General features: G+C 34.8%; 2 protein-coding genes across 5 annotated transcripts; one reads left to right on the top strand and one right to left on the bottom strand.

Annotated features, from left to right (window-relative positions):
- Window positions 1–274: 274 nt before the first annotated feature.
- On the top strand, window positions 275–12,407 carry LOC106754704. Of its 4 annotated transcripts, none has more exons than XM_022778043.1 (13): window positions 275–390; window positions 491–694; window positions 979–1,280; window positions 1,604–1,696; window positions 1,801–1,891; window positions 2,366–2,417; window positions 3,052–3,155; window positions 3,382–3,451; window positions 3,745–3,848; window positions 4,973–5,089; window positions 7,925–8,001; window positions 8,149–8,193; window positions 8,307–12,407. In XM_022778043.1, exons 2-13 carry the CDS (start codon window positions 491–493, stop codon window positions 8,458–8,460), a joined length of 1,413 nt encoding a protein of 470 aa, XP_022633764.1. In that variant the 5' UTR covers window positions 275–390; the 3' UTR covers window positions 8,461–12,407. The 4 variants fall into 4 exon arrangements, with proteins under 4 accessions (XP_022633764.1, XP_022633763.1, XP_022633766.1 ...); XM_022778042.1 differs by having other exon boundaries at window positions 488–694; XM_022778045.1 differs by lacking the exon at window positions 7,925–8,001 and having other exon boundaries at window positions 275–694; window positions 8,307–8,447.
- A 3,092-nt stretch (window positions 12,408–15,499) lies between these two features.
- On the bottom strand, window positions 15,500–25,713 carry LOC106754726 (translation factor GUF1 homolog, chloroplastic). The gene is made up of 22 exons (XM_014636790.2): window positions 25,405–25,713; window positions 25,143–25,319; window positions 24,925–25,011; window positions 24,376–24,432; window positions 24,189–24,254; window positions 23,745–23,807; window positions 23,159–23,203; window positions 22,959–23,059; window positions 22,345–22,441; window positions 22,057–22,128; window positions 21,549–21,703; window positions 21,375–21,432; window positions 20,851–20,931; window positions 20,628–20,714; window positions 20,419–20,490; window positions 20,149–20,283; window positions 19,974–20,047; window positions 18,749–18,836; window positions 16,538–16,615; window positions 16,355–16,430; window positions 16,010–16,050; window positions 15,500–15,739 (listed from the first exon to the last, which is right to left on the bottom strand). Exons 1-22 carry the CDS (start codon window positions 25,672–25,674, stop codon window positions 15,644–15,646), a joined length of 2,076 nt encoding a protein of 691 aa, XP_014492276.1. The 5' UTR covers window positions 25,675–25,713; the 3' UTR covers window positions 15,500–15,643.
- Window positions 25,714–26,713: the final 1,000 nt, after the last annotated feature.

Raw genomic sequence — 26,713 nt, 5'->3', positions numbered from 1 at the left:
GATTATTTTTTTCACTTCTATTATTTTTATGTATAATAATCATTCCAATTTATACATAAAAAATAATACAAAGAAGATTTGCCATTCCTTGTAATCTTATTATAAATAAGTTATAATCGCGTAAAAACTCAACCGAATTGACCGAGACTGCTTTTTCATAAATTTTTTGGTATAATGGAGGATAGTTTTACGTGAATATTTATTAAAAAATAATAATCTATTAGAGTTTAATACCAAATTTTAAGGTTGTCATATTAAAAGAGTTACTATCTATGATAAATTGTTTCTAGAAAACAAGGCAAAATTTCTTCTTGAAACGTGAGTGCGTTCGTGTGATCTTGAAACGCAGTTACTGAGCAATTTCCATTTTAATGAGAAATTGCGCAGAAGGTATTACTTGTAGCTAAGCAATTCATGGTTGAAGGCTATAATTAAGAAGGTGATGTTCCATAGTGTTGAGGTTGAACTCTCTTATTCTTTGGTGTAGCAGATGGCAGGGGGTTCAAATTCAAAGAGGCATCCTGTCAATAGGGGCACTGATTCCATAAACACACAGGGTATAATTGAAGGGAATAATCTGCAACCACAAAAGCAAGTGCAAGAACGTGTTACTGTTCTCGACCAACATTTCTATGATGGAATCCCATGCTTTGCCGATGTTTGCTTTCTCCATAAGTCAAGCTCAATCTCAAAGGTTGATTGCTTGGTTTTTAATTTTGATTTCAAATCATTCATTGATGTCTGTTCTGCTAAATACAACTGGGTTTAAGGTATATTTGTAGGTAACAATTACTATTTTTGAAACTGTCTCTTATCTTGGACATGACATGTTTGGATAAACTTTGAAGACAGTGAATTAAAATGTTTCCACAAGTTGTGAACTTCAGCTTTTAGAGGGTGTTTGTTTTATTTTGATTTTCTTTTTCTCTCCTGTGACTGTTTATTAGAAAGTTTATCCAAACAAATGTTGATTTTCAGGTCTCAGAGATGAGTTTACTCTTGAGCAGAGCTGGCTCTATTGGATGTGGAAAGGTTTTGGATACCATTGGGAGCAGCATCACAAATTTTAATGCTTCTGGAGCTGCAATTAAGGGGAACGGAATTTCTATTTTGGCATTCGAGGTTGCAAACACAATTGTCAAAGGTTTTAATCTTCTGGAATCTCTATCCGCAGAAAGTGTTAGGAATTTAAAAGAAAAGGTGCTTCTTTCAGAGGGTGTGCAAAATTTAATATCAGAAGATATGAATGAACTTCTTAGGATCGTTGCAGCAGACAAGAGGTAAAATATTGGTTAAATTAAATTACTAAGAATGACTTCTCTACCATCAATAAACTAAGAGTTTTGGGTTTGCATCAATTTCTCTATAACTACTTGGAAAAGAAAATAAATGGAAAAAAATGGAATAAACTTCTCAAAAAGATAAAATTAACTTATGGAAAAGCTAACAACATAACATGAGAGAACTTTTACAAATTAGCAATGCATAACCTCATTTTAGTTTATGGAGAAAATTATTTAAACTTTTCTTCATATTTTCTCTTCCAACGTGACTCTGTAAAACAGAAATATGAACCGTATGTCATTTTGGATTATGTTGTCAGGAAGGAGTTGAAAGTTTTTTCTAATGAGGTGATTCGTTTTGGAAATCGTTCGAAGGATCCTCAGTGGCACAATTTAGATCGTTACTTAGAAAAGTAATACAAATTGTTCTCCTTCAACTTGTCTAGCCTTTTCATTCATCATCAAATAAATATTTAGCCTCATTTATTCTTTGATGTATTTTCTTTGTAAATTTTAGAATTAGCAGACAATTAAACACCGAAAGACTGTCAAGAGACGAGGCAGAATCAATAATGCAACGATTGATGACTTTGGTTCATTTTACAGTTGTGAGTGTATTCTTTGTATCACTAACTGGTAATAGTAACTTTTGAAGCTGATAGTGTAAGAAAACTTGAAAAGGAAAGAGGTCCATGGTATCACAATGACACATGTATTCTACAAGTGAAACTAATATGATGGTTATGATACCTTCTTGATTAATCTAATCTTTACTCATTTAATTTGATTGTACAAATTACGTCTTATAGAAGGAATAGACTGTTACAAGTAAATGTTGAAATGTGTTATATACTACTTGTATAAATTGGTAGTTTAATAAATTACCTGAGGTGTCATATTTACTGCCCCTTTTGTTATCTCTGCTCATTTTCTACCATTTTGCAGTTACTTGATCTTCTAGATTTTCTATTACTTTCCTTTGCCGAAACCAATTTCTCTTTGCATATTCTTTTTATTCAACTAAGTATTTTATCTTTATGTGGGGTTAGTTCTAAAATTGGAAAACAATTGTCTGGCTGCAGAAATTGTACCATGAGTTAGATGCTTGGGATAAACTTCAACAACATTTTCAGCGTAAGTGTGAGTTGGAGGATCAAAGATGGAGTTTTTTAATGTTACCAATGGGCCATAGCATAATATTCATCTTGTCTTTGTGTGTAACAATTTTTAATATTAAATCAGAAGCTCTTATATACTTAATTTAAAGTGAAGAACAATTTGGAATTAATGTTATTGTTCTTGTTGAAAATAGAGCCATCATTTTAGTCGGTGGTGAATGTGTAGAACCATGGGACAAGGTTCACACTAATCATGCAATCGGTTTCGAAATGGTTAAGAAATATATGCTAGCATCAATAACTCTTTCATTAAGGACTTTGCAATGAATATAGGATCTGTACACTAGTTATATATGCTCTGCTTTAGTTGTATCCTATTTTTAGTATTTTATGTCCCTGATAAATTTTAATGCTTTACAGACACATAATATTTTCTAAAACCCCTACTTTGCTTTTTTGCTAATATATATTTTTTCTTTTGTTTGGAGCTATTAATGTCTGAAGCCTAAATGATTGTTAACTATATATATATTGGACATGTTTGAAGTAAAAAATACTCTAATCAGAAGTTTTACCTTTCAGTATATTGAGCAGTATTTATGTAGTACCTTAGATATACTTTTGACCTTCAGTATGTCTCTATCATATAGGTGATGATGATCTTGCAGTCTTGAGCGCGGAAATTAAAAGCCGAAAAAAGAAGCAAATTAATCACTTAAAGAAAAAATCACTCTGGTCTAGAAATTTGGAGGAGGTAACATCAGATTTTTTTCTCTGCAAATTTATGTTTATCTTGTCGCTGAGTGTTGTACTCCTTGTTTGTTTTATCCCCAATTAGACTTTCAGAGCATCCGATCCAAGTATAATCAAATATACTGTAGAGAAAATGATTTTTATTTATAGATGTGGGTTCATCTTGTGGATATTATAAATAGAGAACCTGCATAAGTTGAATATGATTCAAATCTAATGTATTACAGGTTATGGAGAAGCTTGTAGATATTGTCCTTTTTTTGCATTTGGAGATAACCATTGTGTTTGGCAATACAGGTTTGCCCTTAGATTATGTTTGCTTCACTTGATCTGTAATGCTGTTCTGTGCCACTTAATATTAATTATTAAATAGCAGTTCTTTCTTATCCATGTCAGGACTTATTTAACACAAGATTTGCTACAAATCTCATCTATGTTAGCCTTATTTTGTAGTGATTCTTATTTTAAATTACATAGGGAGAATAGGGTGGCTGTTTTGTTTATATTCCCGTCAAATTCCTGGTGAAATCCATCTTTAAATGAAATCTATGTTCCACATACCTGTAATATTTATCCATGGGCACCTGCAGATTACCACGAACAATCAATTGGACACATGAACAATTGCCAAAGATTGGGCCCTGCAGGCCTTGCTTTGCACTATGCAAATATAGTGCTTCAAATTAATACTCTTGTGAGTTAATCTTTATATTTAATCCATTCTATCTGTTTTTTTTTTATTATCTTGAACCAGGTGAGCTTGAATTTCTATTGTGCCACCTCTCTGTAACTTCCTTCCTAATTACTTTTGATATTGGTGTAATTAAATATTTGGATTTGACTGTAAACTTATTTATTTTAATCATTAATATTAAGAGAGAAACTCAGCCAAGAATCAGCAGCAAGGCGAAACATTTGACTTCTTCAAGTTTTTGCTGCCATTCCTATCAAACGGTGATAATTTGGTAGAAAATTTCAGTGTGCTTTCATGTTTCTGATACAAACTGCTATCAGTTTGTTACACCACCTGTGACCTGGACTTGAAACTAGATGATCCCCTTTTATAAAGTGAAAACGGATGATCCTCAAAATTTATAAGTGAATATTTGGTTTGTGACAATATAACTAAGGACGTCTTTTTGTCAATCACGTTTGTAATGTAATGTAAATAAGAAAATCTAGTAATTTGAAATATTTGAATGCACACTGCCTCTAAGAAAAGAAAATCTAGTATTTTCGTGGCTAATTTATTTTCAACTTGCCTCGTTGCCCTTCTACAGGTACTTTAAAAATGCAAAAATAGTTGTCGTGCCTTTTTTTCCATGCTGCATTAGATCCATCACCTAAATCATAGCATAGCTGGTGCCAGGAATATTCTCAGTTTTATTTATTTTTTGTTTTCAACCATTGCTTTGCGATAGTTGAAACTTCCCAATTTGTCAAGGCATCATCAAGGAATATATACCTTCAATTTTCTTTTTAACGGATTGAGTTGCTCAGCATCATGTTCTCATACATGACACATTCTAGTCACAGAACACATGAGCCTGATCTAGATCATAACGAACCAGGGTTCCTATAAAAATAATTTAGGATATTGAAATATATATTCATGAGATTTTGTATGGTTTAATCAGATTCACATTCAAACCTAGTTATATGATATTGGGATATGATTTGTTCACTAATGATTCCCTCTGTACTTTCTTAGATTGAATAAGGTGTAGTTATATATACTAATCAAAGTTGTTCAATTTTGTGTCACTGTAAGCAAATACATTTGAGTAACATTCTACTGTGTCTTGTATTGACACTCAGGTAGCCAAATCAACCACGCCTGCTGCAAATACAAAGGATTCACTATATCAAAGCTTGCCTCCTAATATAAAATTAGTTCTACGTTCTAATTTACCATCCTTTCATGTTGCAGAAGAGGTATGATTATCTGCTGGTACTTTCTATTATTACCACTGTTAAAAAACCACAAAAAATAGATAAAAGAAAAGTTTAGAACAAACAAAAAAGGCTTTAGGTTTAAACAATAACGCCAATCAACCTCGTCATTGTCATCAAGTAGTCACTCATCATACTCAATCATTATTTAATGTCCTTAATTTAATTTACCAATTGTATCGTATGATTGTTCAGTCAACCATATCTCGGATCATTTAGCGAGCCACAAGTGAACCCAGGCAATCATGAATCAGAGTACATTAACCTTAAAGAGACTCTGAGTGCCGATTTGATACCCCCTCAATGAAGGAGGGCCAACCCCCAAGGTGTTTATGGCAATAAGCATTGCCAATATCATAACAATATGAGACACACCACAAAGGAATACACCACACTTTGTGACAAAATTGAGGAGCTGATTCGAGCAGGTCACCTTAAGAAGTAGGTTAAAACCGAGCAGGAGGAGAGGAGCCCGCCTCGCATTTATAGTTTTGAGAGATGTTCTTGCCGTACTTCAAGAATCGATCATTGTAGAGAGCCCTCCCAACATTAGCGCAGGAGTAGAGACCGCCACTTCAAGGGCACTTCAACACGATCTTTACAGGGTTTACGGGAGACTGATAGTCTGTTTGAGCCTTTAAAACCGTCCACGTCATTGATCGAAAGTCGAGGACTATACTATCCATTACCTTCATGATTGAGGATTTCAAGGTCCTAAATCCTAATCAGGATGACCCCATGGTTATCACTACTGAGATTTCCAATATGGGTTAGCAAAGTCCTTATTGACTAGGGAAGCTCGATCAACATCCTATTTTGGAAGACTTTTTTGAAGATGGACCTGTTTGAGGATCTTATTGTCTCGTACAATGTGCAAATTGTTGGGTTCTCGAGCGAAAGAGTGGATACTCGAGGTTACATGGACCTTTGGACAAGGTTTAGGACCAGTTGGGATAATTAAGAGATTCAAGTGAGGTATCTTCTTGTGGAGGCCAACACTTCGTATAACGTGTTGATCAGGCGACCATGCCTCAATGCCTTCGGTGCCATAGTCTCCATGCCTTACTCGACAATGAAGTTCCCTTCTGACAAGGAAACAATTTCACAATGCATGTAGATAAAAGAAAACATGCAAGAATGTTACACGACAGGACTCAAGATGATATTATACGTTCTCCCGCACAAGGCTAGACGATCTAAAGCGATCATGGCTGACTTGGATCCCCGATCTAACACAAAAGACTAATGGAGCCACAAGGGGAAGTTAAGCCATTGAGTCTGGGGAAACAAGATGGCCAAACAACTAATATGCACAACAACTGAGTTCGAAGCAAGAGCAAGTTGTAGTGGGAATGTTGAAGGCCAACAACGACTTGTTCGCGTTGATGGTTACAAACATGTCAGGCATTCACTTGCGCGTAATGTCCCATAATCTAGCTCTTTTAAAATAAGTTATTCAAAATAGAAACCAAATTTATACAATAAGTGCAAGAAACATAAAAGGAAAGTATAAAAATCCAAATATAACATAAGAATCCATTGCCAAAATGTAAAATCAATAGTACAAGTGCTGAAATTTAAAATTCATGTGCAAGAAATAAAATAAAAAAAACAAGAAAAAACATAAATTAGACAAGAACATTAAAATAGAAATGCAGAAATTCATTAAAATTTAGAACAAAAGTACAATTGATGGTGAAATCACCAAGAACGCTCACGATCTAACATTATCCTCTATTAAATCCATATGCGAAGAACAATATATATCTACACTACAAAGAGCTTGAAAATCTAACTACCAAAGAAATCGAAGAACTGAATCAAAAGAAAATTTATCCTAGCTACTCGCAAACTCGAATCACAAAGTCTCTCGCGGAGCCTCTCACCCTTCGCATTCTCGAATCGTCTCGTGGAGTCTGTCACCCTCCAAGTTACACACACTCAAAAATCTATTTACAACCTATTTACAACCTTTTTATAGAACCTCCATCATGATTAAAGCTACTCCTTATCAAGTCACACCTGAGTTACACAAAGAAGGGGCTGAGTGACCAACTTCAAACCTATTCACAATCATTTAAGATTCGGGCTTGGAAGGCCTATGTACTGTATGATCGTTTGGTCAGCCACAAACCAAACGATTAGCCATAGCTTGGATCATCTAGTGAGCCATTAGAGAACCCGACTGACTACCAAGCAAATTGATCGATCATGAATCAAAGTACATTAACCTTAATGTTGATCAACTTGGTCATGAATCAAAGTACATTAATCTTAATGTTGATCAACTTAAAAGTAAACATTATTACCAACAATTGGACCGTAATTAGGCCAACATTAATCAAAAGTCCATACCGAAACCCATATAAATAGATCTTTGAGGTAAAGAGGTAAGTAGGTTACGTGCATTTACGATTGCATTGATTGCTAACTATCAAACATTAAGCTGAATTTGACATTAAAGTACCTTTTACAGGTATACTCTAGACAGTTTGAACGAACGGTTTGATACATCACTTGGACTTCTAGATCAAATTTAGACTTTGGACAACATAGCATAACTCGGATAGTTGACCTCAACTCCATATCCTAAACACCAATTATTCTTTCACGAAAGGACATGCCTTCATACTTGCCTAGATTGATTACTCATGGCATAACATGATAATATTTAAAACACTGCAAAAAAACGCTTAATTTTTGAAGAATAACTTTTCTTCTACTTTCATATTTCCATTTTCAACCAAAAAAGTGTTCTTAATTTTTTCCCTTGTTCTATTTTACTCCTTCCTCATGGTTGTTGTTTGAGTCTTGCAGCTAAGTGTAGCCGATGTAAGAAGTGAGATAAAGAAAACCTTACGTTGGTTGGTCCCCATGGCCACTAACACATCCAAGTAAGATATCTGGCTTGTTGTCAACTAGCTTTTAACTACCACCCATGTGACAAGCCTTCTTTAATCATCGTTATATTTATTTACCTCATACAAGTTAATTCTAATCCTGTATGGCCGTTTCTTTTGATTGTTTTAAAATTGGTCCAGAGCACATCGTAGATTTGGTTGGCTTGGCCAGTGGGCAAACACAAGGTAAGCAGCAAGTATCCACTCCTATATTTGAGTTACAAATCCTTTACATTTTTCCTTTTGTTTTTTATATTAATTCTTTTTTTACTTATATACTTCTTCCCTCCTTTTTAAAGGTACGAGGTAAACAAAAAGAGTGGTTTAATGTGGATTGAGACATTCCACCATGCAGATAAAGACAAAGTGGAACATTATATTCTTGAAATTCTCTTATGGTTTCATCGCTTGGCCATCAGAAGACTGACTGACTATGATGCTATTGGTGGCTAAGTAAGATCTGCCATCAAAGGACGCAATTGCCTGAATAACCGTCCAAAAAAATCTTTGATATTAGGAATTGTAACTTATATTTACACATTTTTGTGGTTAATTTTTGTGATGAAAGAGGACGTGAACACCAGATCATCCTCTTACTTTTCTTTAAGGAAGTGCGTGTCATTTGCACAATCATTTGTTCGGTTAAAATAATTTTCTGTCATAGCTAGGAAAGAGGTATGTACTCATTACGTAACAAATTGGTTGAGCCGGATAGAATATTGATTCTAATGCATAGTTTATAATTAATTTTTTTAGATCAAACAATCTTTTAGCTCATTTATGATTCAAGTTCTATCATCAATTAGTTTTTATCAGTCAAATATAATTTTGGGAAAACAATTTTAATTTTACCAAAACCGTAATTTTGTAGCTAGGCAATGTTATTAAACCAATTTCAAGGCGATGCACTACGTATTCTGTCGCACACTAGCTCACTTTTCTTCTCCTGATTATTTCTTTTTAGTTTATTTTTGATCCCTAAAACCTTACCTAAAAATCTTAAATTAAATTGTTAAATCAACTTTAGTTAACTTTGTTAGAATATTTATCCTATTTATTATCATTATGTTGTGTTTAAAGTTATTCTATTTATCATATGCTTTTGTATCAAAACTTTCTTATATATAGAATTAGAGTGAGAGGGATCTTTCAAACTCTCGAGAATTATTTTATAGTTTCAATCTCAAGTTGATACCAGAGCGAGGATCGTGTTTTGGTTTTTGTCTAGTCTCCAAACCTTAGTTGTTGTCTGCAACAGTCTGGCACCATTTGTCGTTGTCCGGTGTCGTTTGCCGCTGTCCACCATCGTTTGGCACTGTTTTGCCATTGTGAGAAGCTGTCCACTGAAGTTTATCACCATCAACCTCTATTCCCTGCAATTTCGACACCGTCCACCACTGTTCACCGCGGCTATCGTCACAGTTTAGTCCGGTGACCACCAGATTATCCCTTGATCTGAAATGACTTTTGGTAGTGGCATCTCTTTATCTTGAAGTCCCTCTATCAGTTTGAAAAGTTAAATGGAAAAAATTACTTATCTTGGTCAGCTGCCGTTGAGATGTGGCTTCTTGATCAAGGTTATTTATGATCACCTTGAGTAAGATGACAGCCATGTACTGACTGATACAACTAACCAGTGGAAACAAGCAGATTTCCAGTTGTGTGCTTTGTTATGACAATCAGTGAAACCCAAACTTCTTATATCTCTGAGAGCTTTCAAAACTTGTCACTCCTTTTGGAAAAAAAGCTCAAAGTATTTATGCCAATGATATTCAACATCCCTATGACATGGCAAACAAACTTGTAGCTCTTAAAATGGAAGGGCGTGAACTAGTGGAACCCTTTTTCATGGTTGCCACACGAGGAAGAGGAAGATGTGACACTAGAGGAGGAGTACGAGGAGGTCAAGGACGTCCTCAATCCACATACTATAAAAGGATGAGTGACACTCAAGAGAATTGTTACTCCTTATATGGTTTCCCTTCCAAAATCCAATATTTCGAAGATTGAATCTACCACTTCTAAGTTCACTAAAGATGAATATCAAGAGTATCTATAGTTGAAGTTTAATAGCTTAGCACAACCATCTCAATCTCCCAGTACACAGCTTGTATATCGCAATCCATGAAAGGTCAAAATTCATGGATAATTGACTCAGGTACTTCTAATCACGTTTTTGGTAATACCTCTTTATTCTCATCTACTTCCTTTCGAGAAAAAACTTATTTCATAACCCTTTGCAAATGGATTTAAAACATCCTCAAAAGGAATCAGTCATGTTTCCTTGCTTCCCTCCTTCAATCTAAACTTTATCCTTTTTGTCCCTAATTGTCCTTTTAATTTAACTTCCCTATGGCAGTTGACAAAAATGTTAAATTGTTCAACAATTTTTTTCACAAATCTTTTATTACAGGGGTGTGGTTCAAGGAGACAGATTGGAGAAGGATATGAAACTAGCAGATTATACCATATTGAATCTCGACCAAGGGTGTCTTGCATTGCTGCTCCTAATTCTAAAATGTTACATGATCGACTTAGTCATCCTCATTTGTCCAAATTAAAAAAATGTACCCTGAACTCAGTGGTCTCCAAACTTTAGAATGTGAGTCATGTTAACTAGGAAAACATGTTAGATCTACCTTTCCTAAAAGGTCCCAATCAATATTAATTCTAGTTTTTCCATCATCCATTCTGATATATGGAGACCTAGTCATATCTCCTCTTTTGGTTTTAGATATTTTGTAACCTTTATTGATGAATATTCATGATGTACCTGGGTTTATCTTATGAAAAATCATTCTGAATTGTTAGTCATCTTTACATTTTTTTTTTGAATGAAATCAAGACTCAATTTGGTCAAGTAATCAAAATATTAAGAAATTATAATGCCAAAGAGTATTTCTCATCCTCCTTTTTTGCCATCTTGAGTTCCCATGGTATCTACTTATCCTTATACACCGCAACAAAATGGTATTGCAGAACGAAAAAATAAACATTTGGATGAAACTGCCCATACCCTTTTGCTTGGTGCCCATATTCTTGTCCATCACTAGAGAGATGTCATCTTAACTGCATATTATCTTATTAATAGGATGTCTTCCTCCTCTCTTAATCATAAAGTCTATTTCTCCATTCTCTTTCCTATTGATCCTCTCTTTCACACATCTCCCCAAGTGTTTGGCTGTGTTTGTTTTGTTCATGACATGTCTTTAAAACTAGACAAACTCTCTGCTCGCGGTCTCAAATATGTCTTCTTAGGCTATTCTCGACTTTAAAAAGGATATCAATGTTATTCTCCTGAAACTAAGAAGTATTACATGTTTGCCAATGTCACATTCTTTGAAGACTCTCCTTACTTTTCTCCATCTGTTCAGGATGTTTCTATCCTCCAGCAAGTCCTTCCTATTCTAGTGGCTGAGTCAAATAGCTCCACTGTCTCTGTCATTCCAAATCTTGATCACAATCCTCATGCACCCATTTCTCCACATATTGAGATCACCCACACAGGGTCCCAATAAATAGTCCATCTCCCTAAGAAAATAGTGAATCTCCTACTTGAGATTCTTCTTCCTCATCACCTCCTCCCACGCCTCCTAGTGCAAATGATTTAGCATTGCCTATTGCCCTCAAAAAAGATACTCATTCCACTCAAAACCTTCATCTCATTTATAATTTTCTTAGCTATCATCGATTGTCGCCCTACTATTTTTCTCTTTTATCCTGAGTGGATGGAAACAAGCTATGATTGCATAAATGCATGCTCTTTTGACCACAATAATAATTAAGAGTTGGTGCCCCTTCCCCGGACAAAAAGGTGTTTGGTTGTTGATGGATGTATGCAGTCAATGTCAGCCCTTATGGTGAAATTGATGGGCTCAAAGTCTAGCTTGTTGCAAAAGCTTACACTCAAGTTTATGGTCTTGATTATTGTGACACTGTCTCTCTTGTAGCCAAGATGACTATTATTTGCCTTTTCTCTGCCATGGCCACCATTCGTCACTGGTCATTTCATCAATTGGATATCAAGAATGTTTTCCTACATAGTGATCTTAAGGAAGAAGTTTATATGGAGCAACCTTCTAGGTTTGTTGCTGAGGGGGAGTCTGGTATGGTATGTGTTGGAAGTCCCACATCGACTAGAGATAAGGCCAATTTATAATATATAAGTGGGGTGCAGACCTCACATTACAAGCCGGTTTTGTGGGGTTGAGTTAGGCCTAAAACCCACTTCTAACATGGTATCAGAGCCATGACTGGAGCCCATCCTAGCGATTTCTGTTGTCGTTGGGCATATTGATCCACCCGCTATCGGGCCGCTATCGGACCACCCATTAAAAAGTCTAATCCCACGCTCGAGATGTATATACCTCGGGGTGAGGGGGGTGTGTTGGAAGTCCCACATCGACTAGAGATGAGGCCATTTAAGTGTATATAAGTGGGTGCAAACCTCACCCTACAAGCCGGTTTTGTGGGGTTGAGTTAGGCTTAAAGTCCACTTCTAACATGGTATCAGAGCTATGGTTAGAGTCTATCCTAGCGATTGTTGGGCATATTGTTCCACCCGCTATTGGGTCGTTATCGGACCACCCATTAATATCTAGTCTCACGCTCGAGATGTATATACCTCGGCGTGAGGGGGGTGTGTTGGAAGTCCCACATCGACTAGAGATAAGGCCAATTTATAATATATAAGTGGGGTGCAGACCTCACNTTACAAGCCGGTTTTGTGGGGTTGAGTTAGGCCTAAAACCCACTTCTAACAGTATGTAAATCGCATCAATCTCTATATGGCCTCAAGCAATCACCACGTGCTTGGTTTGGAAAGTTTAGCTCTGTTAGAATAATTGAGTCTACTTATGTTAGTGTAGCCAGAAGGACTAAAGTAGAGAGGAGTGTGTTGGGTTATCTCTAATTATTGTACCTAGCAGTCTAGGATAATTCCTTGACCTTCCATCTCCTATTGTATAGTAGAACATGAGAAGGGTCCATTAAACCCTTTAGAAATATATTTCTCTGTTTTAATCTCAAGATGGTATTAGAGCAGGTTCTCTGATCCTCCACAGGCTGCCTTTACTGTTCGCCGGTAGCCGACCGTTATGATCCTTTTGTACATACCTTTGATTGAATGAATATAATAGTGATTTGCATTCATTTGCTTATCTTCTTTGAAATAGAATTATGTCTCTTAGTCATCTTTTGAGGTCTTATCTTCTGTAGAGCAAATGACAATCTCCTTGGCACTTATCTTGGATCATTTCAAGTGGCATGTCTTCAACTCCTAAGTTTTCCTATCCTTTCTCTCCTCCATCTTTAATCTTTTCCATATGGAATAACATGCTTAGAGAGAAAAAAGCCTAAGACTAAGACAAGTAAGCAATGAAAAAGATTAAAAACGAAATAAGACCTGGATATTTTTGCCACTTGAAATGATCCAAGATAAGTGCCAAGGAGACCGTCACTTGCTCTACACAAGATAAGACCTCAAAAGATGACTAAGAGACATAATTCTATCTTAAAGAAGATAAGAAAATGAATGCAAATCACTCTTATATTCATTCAATCAAAGGTGTGTGCAAAAAGGAGACCAACTTATATAGTCTTAAGGATGTGGAACTTGGATAGCTTTCAAGTCTGGACAACAACATCCCAAGGGTGACTAAGCCCCACATCTCTCAATTCTTTCACTTCTGAAGGGTTTATAAGCTTCCTAACAAGTTTAGAAATCAAAATTACAAACTATGCATGATTAACTTGTGCTACAAGCAACAAAATGAGAAGGGTTATTTATTCTTCTTTCTTTTTAAGTCAAAACTATGTGAAGTCCCACGTTGCTTGTACTTTAAAGAAAGAGTTTATAAGCTTCTCTACAACCAAAATAAACGAAAGAAAACAAAAGAGGCAAAATACAAGCCAAGAAACCTATTCTACTCTTTTTGTGCTTCTTGTCACTCTTTAAAACTCTTCATTCTTGACCTATGTATGATCATATCATCTTGGCTTGAGATATAAGGCCTTTCTTGTTTTACAATGATATTGTCATTACAGGATATTATGTTGTTAAAATATCTCAACTGAAAGAGTACTTATGTAGACATTTTCAAACCAAGGATCTTGGAAGTTTCAAATACTTCTTAGGCATTGAAGTACCGCAATCAAAAGATGGAGTTGTGATCTCCCAAAGGAAGTATACTCTTGATATATTACAAGAAACAAGCATGATTAATTGCAGACTGGTAAACAGTCCCATGGACCCAAACCAGATATTAAGGGCAGAACAAGGTAAATTATTCTCCGATCCAAAGAGGTATAGGAGGCTAATTGGAAAGCTGATTTATCTAACAATTACTAGACCAAATCTATTCTTTGTAGTTTGAGTGGTTAGTCAATTCAGGTAGACTCCATGTATTGACCATTGGAATGCTCTCATTCATTCTAAGGTATGGCAAAAAGACTCTCAGACAAGGATTGTTATATGAAGATAAAGGAAACATTTAGGTCTCTGAGTATTATGTGCAAATTAGATAGGTTCGCCTATTGGTAGATAGTCTACTACACGATATTGTGTTTTCTTGGGAGGAAACATTATTTCACAGTAAAGTAAGAAACAAAATGTAGTAGCTTGATCAACAACTGAAACCGAGTAAAAGGCGATGGCGTCACTAACATGTAAACTTATATGGGTGAAACAATTCCTTCAAGAGTTTAACTTCAGTGGCATCCATATTATAAAAAGATGCATTGCGATAATCAAACTATTCTTCACATTTTATCAAATCCAATATTTCACGAGAGGATTAAACATATAGAAATTTATTGTCATTTTGTTCGTAAAATGTTGTTGATTAAATATGTACTGAGTTTGTTGGATCAAACGATTAGCTCACAAATGTGTTAACTAAGTCATTGAGGGATCTCCGAATTGAGTTTATTTATTCCAAACTTAAAACATACAATTTGTATGCTCCAACTTGAGGAGTGTTAAAATATTTATCCTATTTATCATCATTATATTGTGTCTAGGATTGTCTTATTTATTATCATTATATTATGTCTAAGATTACTGTATTTATCATGTACTTTTGTATCAAAACTTTCTTATATATAAAATAAGAGTGAGAAGAATCTTTCAAGACCTCAAAATTATTTTACCGTTTCAATTAATTGTATAAAGAACTACCAAAATTTGTTTTGCAATAGAAAACAATGAAAAAATTATCAAGGACGAAAAGATTAAAAATATATTAGAAACCACAGTTATAAATAATAAAAAATACACTTTATTAATCATCATTATTGTCTCTATCCCACTTATGTCCCTACTGTTTGTGTACATGTATATATTAGCAACTTAGCATTGACAGAGTCCATAGAGCAACCAGTAAGTGATCATTTTAGGTGGCCGAATTCTGGCAATAAATGATAAGTCTTGACTATTAAGGCATTAACTAGAACCTTAATATATCAAGTTTTAAAGCTAAACAGAATTTGTCAATGATGCAAATTATATATCATGCAATAAAGAATAATAGAATTACAATTGAAGAATTATGCCAAAAACAAAAAGAGACCAAGATTCTAATATTTTCTTAATATATTTACAATTTCAGATCATGTTGCAACTTACATGGAAACACAATCATATTACCTCCTTTTCAAGTTTCAAAACTGCCATGAAAGCTTCTTGGGGAACATCAACTTTACCAATAGACTTCATCCTTTTCTTTCCTTCAGCCTGGTTGGAAATAGACGATAATAGTATAGCAATCAAAGGCATAAATCAGAATTAAAACATCAATTGCGTTTAAGTAATTTTACATTCCCACTATGCATATTGATCAAGTAATAACCATACTTATTTGTTAACGAAAAATACTACTGAAGCTGAAATGAGAACACACATCTATAGATACATGTATTTCATTGTACTCTATATACATAGCTAGACATCCATTTTGATAACCTTAATACAACAAAAGATTCTTGAATTTATACTAGACTATACCTGTTTCTTAAGCAATTTCTTTTTTCTTGAAATATCCCCACCTAGAAGATCAAAGAAAAAATTGCAAGGCAATCCAGGCAATCGGATCAGTACGAGGAAAAAATAAAGTGAAAGATGGTACCAAATACAATATTGTTCGTAGTTTCTATTTTATAAATATCTACATAAGAACAAAATTTCACTTATAATATAAAGAGTCACATGGTTAGGAATTCTTCTCAAAATATGTGGGAAGAGGAACACGAAAAAACGAGTTAAGAGATTTCATCCCGGTAGTAATAATGATTTAAATATTTTTAAGCATGTTTAAGCAAGACAACCCCTAAGGTTTTCTATTTATCTCACCGTAGCATTTGGCCAGTACATCTTTCCGTATTGCAGATATTGCTTCGCTGGCAATCACTTTTGATCCTATACATGCCTAGAATAAAGAGACCAAGCATATATGTTAATTTTATCATGGTTAGCTTAATGATTTTGAACAAATATTTTTGAAAAATTAACAATAGAAGTGTACTCAATGCTTACTTGAATTGGTACTTTAAACATTTGTCGTGGTATGAGCTCCTTCAACTTCAAAGTCAAAGCCCTTCCCACAGAATACGCCTGAAAATAAAAGCTTCAGCTGATTTTCTGATAATTTGTAGACATCAGAATTAAAAAATATAATCACGATATGCCCCAAATTTAACAATAATGGTGTAGCCTACATAATACATGATGAAGTATAGCTTATGTAGACGGGAGTAGCAGTGAAACATGAACAGTCAACCAAGTGAGCCATAGATAATTTTTTTAATAGTTAAAATAGTATCTTGTGATATTTCATAGTTCAAGTCCTGCAATTAGTGGCAAAAGCACTTGAGGTATGTGCAAGGGAAAGAATCAGTGATAGTAGTGTAGTGAAATAGTAGTTAACACTGAGATGCGGGGGATTAAGTGGAGGGCGAGGGTTGTTGTTTTTTACCCGTCATTGATTCGAACATAGTAGTTTAAATAGTGAAATAAACCACTTAGGTTTGATTCAAAGCCGTACAATTTGTTTCCTTTTATTTTTGGACCATAGCTTTAAAGAGACAGTACGAGAAAAAATACAAGCAAAATGAGAATGTTAAGATAAATGTACGCCCACACCAGAAAATGTAGGATATGTAATGATTGTATCCAAACACTTCACAGCAGTCCAATGAAAAAAGGGAGAATTATAAAACAATCCCTCAACAAAACAGGTCTGATAGGTTTCTGAATATGAAACTGATAGGTATTACAGACTTATAAGAATGAACTTGACCAAACTGTAAAATATTATATAGCCTTCACTGAAATTCCTCTAAAGAGAGGACCCAAACAACATACAATTTTCTAGTTATTAGAGAGAACAATTTTCTTGTTATTAGAGAGAACCAGATTCTCCCTCCCTAAACTTCCCAAGTTACAAAAATAAAGATAGAAACTGCTAAAACTGGTCATTCTGACTTTAAAGAAGTCAAATGTAACTTACTACAAACAAATAACTACCTTACATGTCATACAATAAACTAACTGTTGTAATTTGAGATAATATTTTTAAAATCTTGTTAATTAGAGAAAATAGATATATAATCTTTTATTTTATTTTATTTTCCTAGTTTTCCTATTTCTCCTTTTAGGAGAATTAGATTATTACAAATAGAGGGTGTGAGAATGTATTTTTTCCGATTCAGAATAATAAAATCAATTCTATTTTCTACTTGCTGATAGAGCTCCCGATCTTGGGGCTCCTTTCTACTGCACAGTTGTGCCGCCATCGCTGTCCGACCACCGCCACTACCGCCGTCGCCGATTGGGGTCGTTGATAGGGTAGAAAAGTGCGCCCAACACCAACGACCACAAATGCTACTGCATAGTCGCGCCGCCGCTCTCCGATCACCGCGACTGCCGCCATCGCCGGTTGGGGTCGTTGATAGGGCAGAAAGGTACGCCCTACACTGGCGACCACAACGCTAGAAGTCACTCTATGAGAGGAGCCTTCACACGCCGCCACGCGCCTCCACCGTTGTCGACGCGTGTAGCCCACGCGCCCACCTCCGGCGAGACCCACTCGTCGCCGCTGCCACAGACAGGGTCGTCGGAGACTCCTAAGTTTGTTCCTAGGGTCGGTGATGACCCGTTTGGCCTATATTTGAGTATATCTGAGTTTTAAGTTCTGCTCCGTTTTCTCGGTGTGACCCACTCGCCACCGCCGCCACAGGGAGAGTCGCCGGAGCCTCCTGAGTCTGTTCCACAGGCGAACAGTGACGAGGACGAAACGCGACCACGGACGGCAAGCGAACGAACGACCACCACAATCGGCACGCGGACCAAATGCGATCACGAACAGGACCACGAATGACGATCGGACGGAGTGAAGCATGACCATGAGTGAAGAAGATCAATGGTGGAGTGAAACAAAACAAAAATGAAGATTATTAAACCCTAAACAAAACAACTAATCCTTTCTTCGTTTCTACTATTTTTGAACTCGCAAAATCGCTACACAATCACGATTCTAAACCTATCGAGTCCACGTACAATTCTACCGAATTTAGTCAAAAAACAAGTTTGGTTTCGAGTTAACTCGGAAACCATAATTGAGAACGTAAACTTGGATGAGTTAACTAATTAACCCGCGAGTTTAAAAACCATATATATATATATGTGTGTGTGTGTGTGTGTGTTTCCAACCCATGCATAGACCAAAATAGAGAATTTACAAGTTACCTTATCATTGTGCACAATTGTGGCCAATGGCTCCACACAGTCACCATTTATCCTTATGTCAAGTTTAATTAAATTACTTTCGATGTACCTGAAAATTAATTATCAGAAAGCATTAGAGCCTTAGAAGAATCTTTGAAAAGACAACCTTAATAGTTAATAATAAGCAAGGATAACTTTAAAACTAATATAAAAAAGTATTCTATGTACTTCAAATGTTAAAACAAAATAAAGCTCGTCCTCTTCTAGTGCAGAGTTAAAGCTGTATGAAATAATATACACTCAATAATACGCAAGGATAATTTTAAAACTATATAAAAGGACTATGTGCTTCCAATATTAAAATAATAAAGTTCATCCTCCTCTGGTGCAGAGCTAAGGTATAGGAAATAATATATAAATATATAAATACTTATAATATGAAAGGATAACTTTACAACCATATATAAAATTATTATGTGCTTCAAATATTAAAAAAATAAAGCTCGTCCTCTTCTGATGCAGAAGTAAAGGTATATCAAATAATATATTCTACAGTTATATGTCATGCAAAGACTGCATTATTTACAAGATGATACATCACCAATTTGGATAAACTTCTAAATAAACACTTACAGGAAAAGAAAATAAAATAAGTTAGGGGATAAAATGAATCAAAATTCCCATATAAAAGTGTGTTAGGATTGAATTGTTTTTGGAGATATAAATAATTTCATACCCCTTTCACTAATTTCACTAAAACAATTATAGCTTCAGACAATTCAAAAGAAATAGATAACCTAAAAATCACTTTGCACCTTATGACATATTTAGAGTTCAGACATAAAATTTATTTCACATATTTGTTATAGAGTACAACCATACAGAAAAATAAAATTAAGGCACATACTAAGTTAAAATTTATTTATGCACCTCAACCCTTTTAGACCTCTCGTCTAACTTCTTCAAAGACAACTATTAACTTAAGAAGCCCATCATTCCTGCCTTAGATATGTCTTAATGGTAGGTTTTTACAATTGAATAGCTTCCATGTCTAGAAGCCAATCCAAAATGCAGAGATGCCTGCATTAACTTACAGTCCCTAAACATTAGGTATGTCTTATGTTTTCAAAACTATCCTGATTACACCAGAGAGCGACAGATATTTACAGTAGTCAACAGTATCTTGAAAACCAACAGAACCTCATGTGGATTTTTTTCTATAAATTATGCTCTTGGAGACATTTACCCAACAAACGTATACTCCATACTAGCATAACCCTTACTTCTTGACTTCAACTGATCAAAGAAATCACCAACCATCTACAAAATTGACATTAAAAACAATTCAGATACTTGAAAGAAAAACTAGTCAAACAGAAACATGAGCTTTTAGGTCCATTGAAAAGAACTAAAGAGATTACCTCTGCTAATGGTAATTCATAGACAATCGATGCCCTATTTTCAGCAATAAATTTCAATTCTTTAAACTGCCCTCTTCTTTCTTGTGCCAGTTCCATAAGTGAACCAATGTAGTCTTTTGGTGTAAGCATCTCAATCTGTACACAACAACAGTAATTACAAATAAAAACAATACACACACCCGTACAACTTATGAATTAAAATGTTCTTCCCTAACTGTTCCAATTCTTGAAAATGGTGAACAATAAATAGAACGAAGTGCAAGAACTAACCTTAACAAATGGCTCCTCAATTGATTTCCTTTGTCCAGGCTCAGGAAGTATAGATGGGTTTGAGCACTCAACCTTCAACGATTTTGTGATTCAGACAAAATGATGACATTAATAAGACATTTAAAAAATAGTGTAAATTGAGTTTTAACCAATAGTTCAACCAAAAATCTAGTACATAGAAAGGGAGCTTAGGAATGAGAAGAAATTACAGTATCACCATTTACACAGTTTACTCTGTACACAACACTTGGAGCAGTTGTTATCAAGCTCAAATTGTATTCTCTCTCAAGTCTCTCCTGTAGTGTAAAGTAAGACCAGGTTTCCATAGTTAATCAGAATGACAAATCATATTTCTGGGAATTATACGCTGTATAAGAACATTCAAGCATTTCCTCTGAAAGTCAAAGAGTATATGCTTCAAAAAATGCAAACCTGGACAATTTCCATATGAAGAAGACCCAGAAACCCACATCTAAAGCCAAACCCCATGGCACTCGAGGTCTCAGGTTCAAACTGTAAATCAGAAAAGAAAATGAAATCTTTGAATAACTTATCACTAACCCTACCATTGTCAGCCCGACTCTTAAGAAAATTGGATAATTAATAAAAATAATTGTTTGGTACAAAACTTTAGATCAAACTGTATTATAGTCCATCAAATGTCAAAAGACAGCTGTGCATAAAGATCTCAATAATAAACTTCAAGGCTGGAAGAGTCTGAATGCTTCTCTAACCAAAGAAAACTAATTCAAAAGTACAACTGAATAATTTAATAAACATCACAGTTTAAAGAAATATCAAATTGATAAAAGGAAATTATAACTAAATCAAGAAAACTATAATTGAATAGCAAATTACAGCTAACAGATAAGCATATACAGGAAAAGGAAAATTATGTTCCTTTGCCAAAAGTCTAGAAACAAAGATGAAGTATTTTTCCAACATATCAGTATAACCTTTAGTGCAGCATCATTGAGTTGTAGCTTTTCAAGTGCATCACGCAGATCAGGGAATCTGACAATAAATGATAATAAGGAAATGATTAATGATTAATTTCAGATACATCAAAGAACAATAATAAAATTGTTTTGCTCAAGAAAGAAAGAAGATAGTCAACAAGAGATAAATACTGGTCAGCATCAACAGGAAACAAGCCACAGAACACCATAGGAGTGGCTTCCTCGTATCCAGGAAGTGAATTATCAGCCTTTCTGCCATAGTGAGTAATAGTGTCACCCACTCTAGCATCAGCTACTGTTCTTATTGATGCAGATAGATAGCCCACCTATTAAAGCACAACTTAAGATATCATTGGTCATAGTGAGTAAACAATGTTTATTTTATCTCTCTTTAGAGAACAAAAATAACAATAATGAATTTACCACAACGGAATTGTCATGACAGCCAAAAATATGCACATACAGAGGCTTAGTTACTCAGCAGAAACAATACACCACTGCCATGCATTGTGTCTTGTCATCTTTTTAATTCCCCTTTTTAAGTATTTTATCTCATTTCTCATAGAGAGAGTACATAAGATATGTTATGAAAAAAAGGAGGGGGGAGAAAACCAAAAGTACATAAGCAATATGAAATACATCAACCAGCTAATTTAACCATCCAGCAGTACTATTTTACCTCACCAGCATACAGTTCTTCCACTTGAAGTTGATTGGGAGACAAAACTCCAATTTCATCAGCAAAGTAATCCTGTAATTTTATAATTAGATAAGTTCAGACTTCATAATGACAAATTTTTTACTGATGATAGGTTAAAACTTGTTTGAATTTGTCTGCAGTCATAACTAAAGGTTTGATAAATGTTGAATAAAATTACGAACAGCCAACTATACCACGGTTTGTCACCACCAAAATATATCTTTGAAGGCAAGTATAAGGGATCAAAAAATAGGAAACGTACTATACCTTCCCACTAGCCATGAAATAAACTCTGTCACCTTTCTTTATAGACCCATCTACAACTCGAAAGTATACAATAACACCTCTATATGGATCATAGTAGCTGAATTAAAAGAAATAATAAATGTGAGTGCGGGAAGGATATATACCACATGTAAAAGAATTTTAGGTGAAACAACATGCAAGGAGTGTTAACCGGCTATACATACTATAGGAATTTTATCCTCGTAAATACTTCATATCTTTATGCAAGTTAATGCATCCAAGGATGTCTGTGTAGAGAGTAATTGCATAACAACTAGATGCATAAAGTACAGGTATCTGAACTTGCATTAAGCACACAACAACAAAATTAATGGGAAAAAGAATTGCCTAAAGTATGGGATGAAGCCTAGACATGCAAATTAGATCCTAAAATTTTACAATAAGTCTACCAACTCTCAGTTCAACATGTTATCATTTTTAGATTGTAGGGACCTTATCTTACCAAAATTATTTCATGGTATCAAAGTCATCCAAATCTAAAATGACAATCTATGCCAATCTATAGCATATTGCTGACATTTATCATTAGATGGATTAGTCTTATAACATTTTGAAAAGAATGAATAGTAAAGTACCTGTCAAATATTAAAGCCCTCAATGGTCTTTTAGATGTATCTTCAGGTGGGGGGATTCTTGCAACAATTGCATTGAGAATATCAATTATACCTATTCCTTCCTAAAGCAGAAAGTAACTTCATCACGTAGAAACATGCACATATTAATGTAAAATCAGAAACCAAAGAAAACAACAGGGAATGAAAGAATAATAACAAACCTTTGCAGAGCAGAGAATCGCATTGCTACAATCTAGACCTACAATCTACACAAAAAGTAAATTCCACTCACGATTTTTCTTATTAATATCACAAGAATAATTTAAGAATTAATAAATAAAAGGATTAGCAATGCCCAAGAAAGGATACCCTTGTTAACCCATTCCCAAAATGTATACCTGGGGCAGTGTATACTGTAACCATTCTAGCAGTAGTAATTAAACTAAGAAATTACTACTATAAATTATTGCTGTAACCAAAATGTATACTGTATAATGCCAAAAAGTTTGGTTGCATTCTCAAGCTGCACTTTTGTGTATTTGAATGGAAAGAAATTGCTAGAATCTTGGGGACAGCAATCTTCTATTGAGTTCGTTTGGGAGTGCGTAGTTTTTCTAGCCTCCTGTGTTGTCCTACCCTTATGTCCATGGTTGCCTTATCTTAATCAATTCATTTCTTACCAAAAAAGGAAATTTATAGTGTCATAAGTGTACAAACTCAAATGAGAAGTATCCTAAATTATCTCCCTTTGAAAGTGAAAATTTTAACTAAGAAAATGATGTCAGGGGTCTAAGTAGGCAGACAAACCTCTTCAATCTCCTTGATAACTCGATCTGGTTCTGCACCCGGAAGATCTATTTTGTTCAAAACCTGGTACAGAATATCTAGTGTTACTAAACATGCAACACATTCGGACATTTTATCTAATCATTTTATGACTTGAGAAAAGTGATGAAAATATACAAAAAACAATTCATCCTTAATTTGAAAAGAGAAAATCCCGTGTCACAAAATTACACAACTGTTTAATAAGTGTAAATATGCAGCCTTTTATCCTGAAAACATACATACATACATACATACATACATATATATATATATATATATGTGTGTGTGTGTGTGTGTGTGTGTGTGTGTATATGTATGTGTGTGTATATATATGTATGTAATAAAGGATAATGTGTATCTCAGTAAACTAAAACAAAAATTAAATATAAGTTAAAAGTGGAATAACAAAACTAATGTACTTACAGGGATAATTTCTAGGTTGTTCTCCAAAGCCAGATAAACATTAGCTAGAGTTTGTGCTTCAACACCCTGTGATTTAAAAGCAATTTTTTGCAAAAAGCACAAACAAGAATTACTGAAAGATCACTCCCACATGATAAAGGCCATAAAATCAGAGGGGAAAGAAGAGCATAAAAACATAGAGATTCACCTGAGAAGCATCTACTACTAGAAGAGCACCCTCACATGCAGCAAGTGACCGTGAAACCTGATCACAGTTGAATAGTCCCAATGTATTATTGTATTGATTCTAAGGAGGGTTTAACCTCGACCAAAAAAGAAAGAAAAGAAGATAATGTTCATTTCTAACACTTGAACTCAATTGAGTGGGAAGTATCATTTAGAAAGAACAAATGGAAATTCTAAAATGTGATTAATATATAGCGTTTTATTTTCCATTTTAATGCATTTTTAGTTCTCATTGTTAGCTTAAAACCAAATTATTTTCAGAACACGCCATTTAAGTCAACAAATTCTTGAAACTACTACTTTGATGGACAGAGTTGACAAGCCAGACAAGTGGTGCGTAAATTTCTTTGTTCCATAATCATATAGATGTTGCATGTCATTATGGCTCCTAAATTTGAATAAAGAAAGAAATGAAAAGAGACAAGACTGCCGCAGAATAATACAATATAAAGAAGCGTATAACAGTCAGGCAGTTAACATGTATGTATAACTATCTACATTACATACATACCTCATACGAGAAGTCGACATGACCTGGTGTATCAATGAGATTCAAGCAATAAGGTTCATTTTGAAACACATAACGCATTCGAGCTGCCTGCCATGATAAAATTCAGCCAAAAATACCTTCTAAAATATCTAAACATCGAAAAACAACTTTAAAATCACATTTCCCAATCTCTACACAAGATTAAGCTAATATAAAACGGGATTAGGAAATGGTGGAACCTGGAGCTTAATGGTGATGCCTCTTTCTCTCTCCAAGTCCATGTTATCGAGAAACTGGTCCTTCATTTCTCGCTGGTGCACCGTGCCAGTAACCTGAAGCAACTTATCCGCCAACGTCGATTTCCCGTGGTCAATATGCGCAATGATGCAGAAGTTTCTTATATTACGCACCGGCACCTAAAACCAATACAATCCAAACATGTTTACTGCAACGAACGACGGGCAATTTGGGGAAAATACGAGAAAAGGTAACGGACGATACCTTAGAGAGACGATGCTCGCCGGCTTTGGCGGCGGATTCGAAGTCGGTGCTGGCGACCTGGCACACAAAACCGCGGCGAAACGTGGAAGCATTTGGAAAGCCGGAACTAAAGCAGCGTTTGGATGAGTGGAACCTGGTAGTGATTTTTCTTGTTCTGCTTCGTTGAGCATGGATGAACGCGCGTCGCTGGTGGTGTCGTTGTTGCAGTTCCACTTGCAGCTGAGTTTTAGCGGATAAGAATAGAGACGCGCCACATATTTCTGCGGCCATTGAAAGTTTTAGTCTACTGCACCGTTGCCAATGGAACACCAAACTTAACTTTTGTAAATGTGCGCAATGGATTGGGTTGGGCTCGATCTGTTTGAACAGGCCCGTTTATATGGGTTTCTGCTTCCTACACCAATGTATTCAAAATGTATTTCCACATGATTGTATCGAAGATTATATAATCCGTGATACATTTTTAAATTTTTAAATTGTGTAATCCAAACTACATTTTTTACTTCTAAATAATAAAATTCGTAATATAGTTTTAGATTACGAAATTCAAAAATATATTTAGAGTTGTACAATTCATAAAACATTATTAGATTGTAAATACTTTTAAATTTCGGATAAACTTATCAATTGCGTAATTCATAATGTTTGCAACTCGTAGATAATTTGGTATTTTTCCACACCTCCCATAGGTATTGTAAGAAAGTATGAATGTGGTAAAAGAAATACCCCAAGTTGGTTATTTCTCCAAGAACAACTCAATTTGTTATTTGACGTGCTTTTTATTTTCTTTTCATACCTCCTTTTATCAAAAAGAAATCTTTATAGATAGATTATATAAAAATACATTATCAATATCTTAAACACGTATCAATACAGAATTGTTACAAATGAAACTTGATTAAAAGCTTCCAAAGTCCCCCGACATGTTTTTTTTTCATTATTGTTATTATCATGACAATTGTTGCTTATAGCACTATGATTTGTCACACCAATTTTTTTACATGTGAGAGTGTGGTTGTGTTTATTTAGTTAAGCTAAGTTGAAGTCTTTGGTGCATGTTAGGAGGTAAAAATTGTTCTACCTTTGCAAAGGTAGAATAATGTATGTTACTTTACAGATATTTGGCATTCTAAACTAGGACATTCTTCTTTTTCTTATTATACTAAATTACGAACAATGTATACCACTTTACCTGATACAAAATTCACTCCTTGTGATACTTGTCATTATTCTAAGCAAAGAAAATGTCTTTTCAATTAAGTATTACTGTTTCAAAAGCTCCTTTTGATTTAATCCATGTTGATATTTG

The sequence above is a fragment of the Vigna radiata genome, unplaced genomic scaffold, assembly GCF_000741045.1.
Source record: "Vigna radiata var. radiata cultivar VC1973A unplaced genomic scaffold, Vradiata_ver6 scaffold_201, whole genome shotgun sequence".
Classification (NCBI taxonomy): Eukaryota; Viridiplantae; Streptophyta; class Magnoliopsida; order Fabales; family Fabaceae; genus Vigna; species Vigna radiata.
Note: the sequence above shows the minus strand (reverse complement) of the source record. Positions and strands in the feature narration are given on the sequence as shown.

Coding starts and splice junctions, on each gene's coding strand:
- LOC106754704 (XM_022778043.1), top strand. CDS start 491: ATGGCAGGGGGTTCAAATTCAAAGAGGCATCCTGTCAATAGGGGCACT. Junction 8,002..8,148: donor ATGGCCACTAACACATCCAA/GTAAGATATCTG, acceptor AAATTGGTCCAG/AGCACATCGTAGATTTGGTT. Junction 8,194..8,306: donor GGCCAGTGGGCAAACACAAG/GTAAGCAGCAAG, acceptor TCCTTTTTAAAG/GTACGAGGTAAACAAAAAGA.
- LOC106754726 (XM_014636790.2), bottom strand. CDS start 25,674: ATGGCCGCAGAAATATGTGGCGCGTCTCTATTCTTATCCGCTAAAACT. Junction 25,320..25,404: donor GCGAGCATCGTCTCTCTAAG/GTATCGTCCGTT, acceptor TATTGGTTTTAG/GTGCCGGTGCGTAATATAAG. Junction 18,837..19,973: donor ATGGAGTATACGTTTGTTGG/GTAAATGTCTCC, acceptor ATTAATTTTCAG/GTACATCGAAAGTAATTTAA.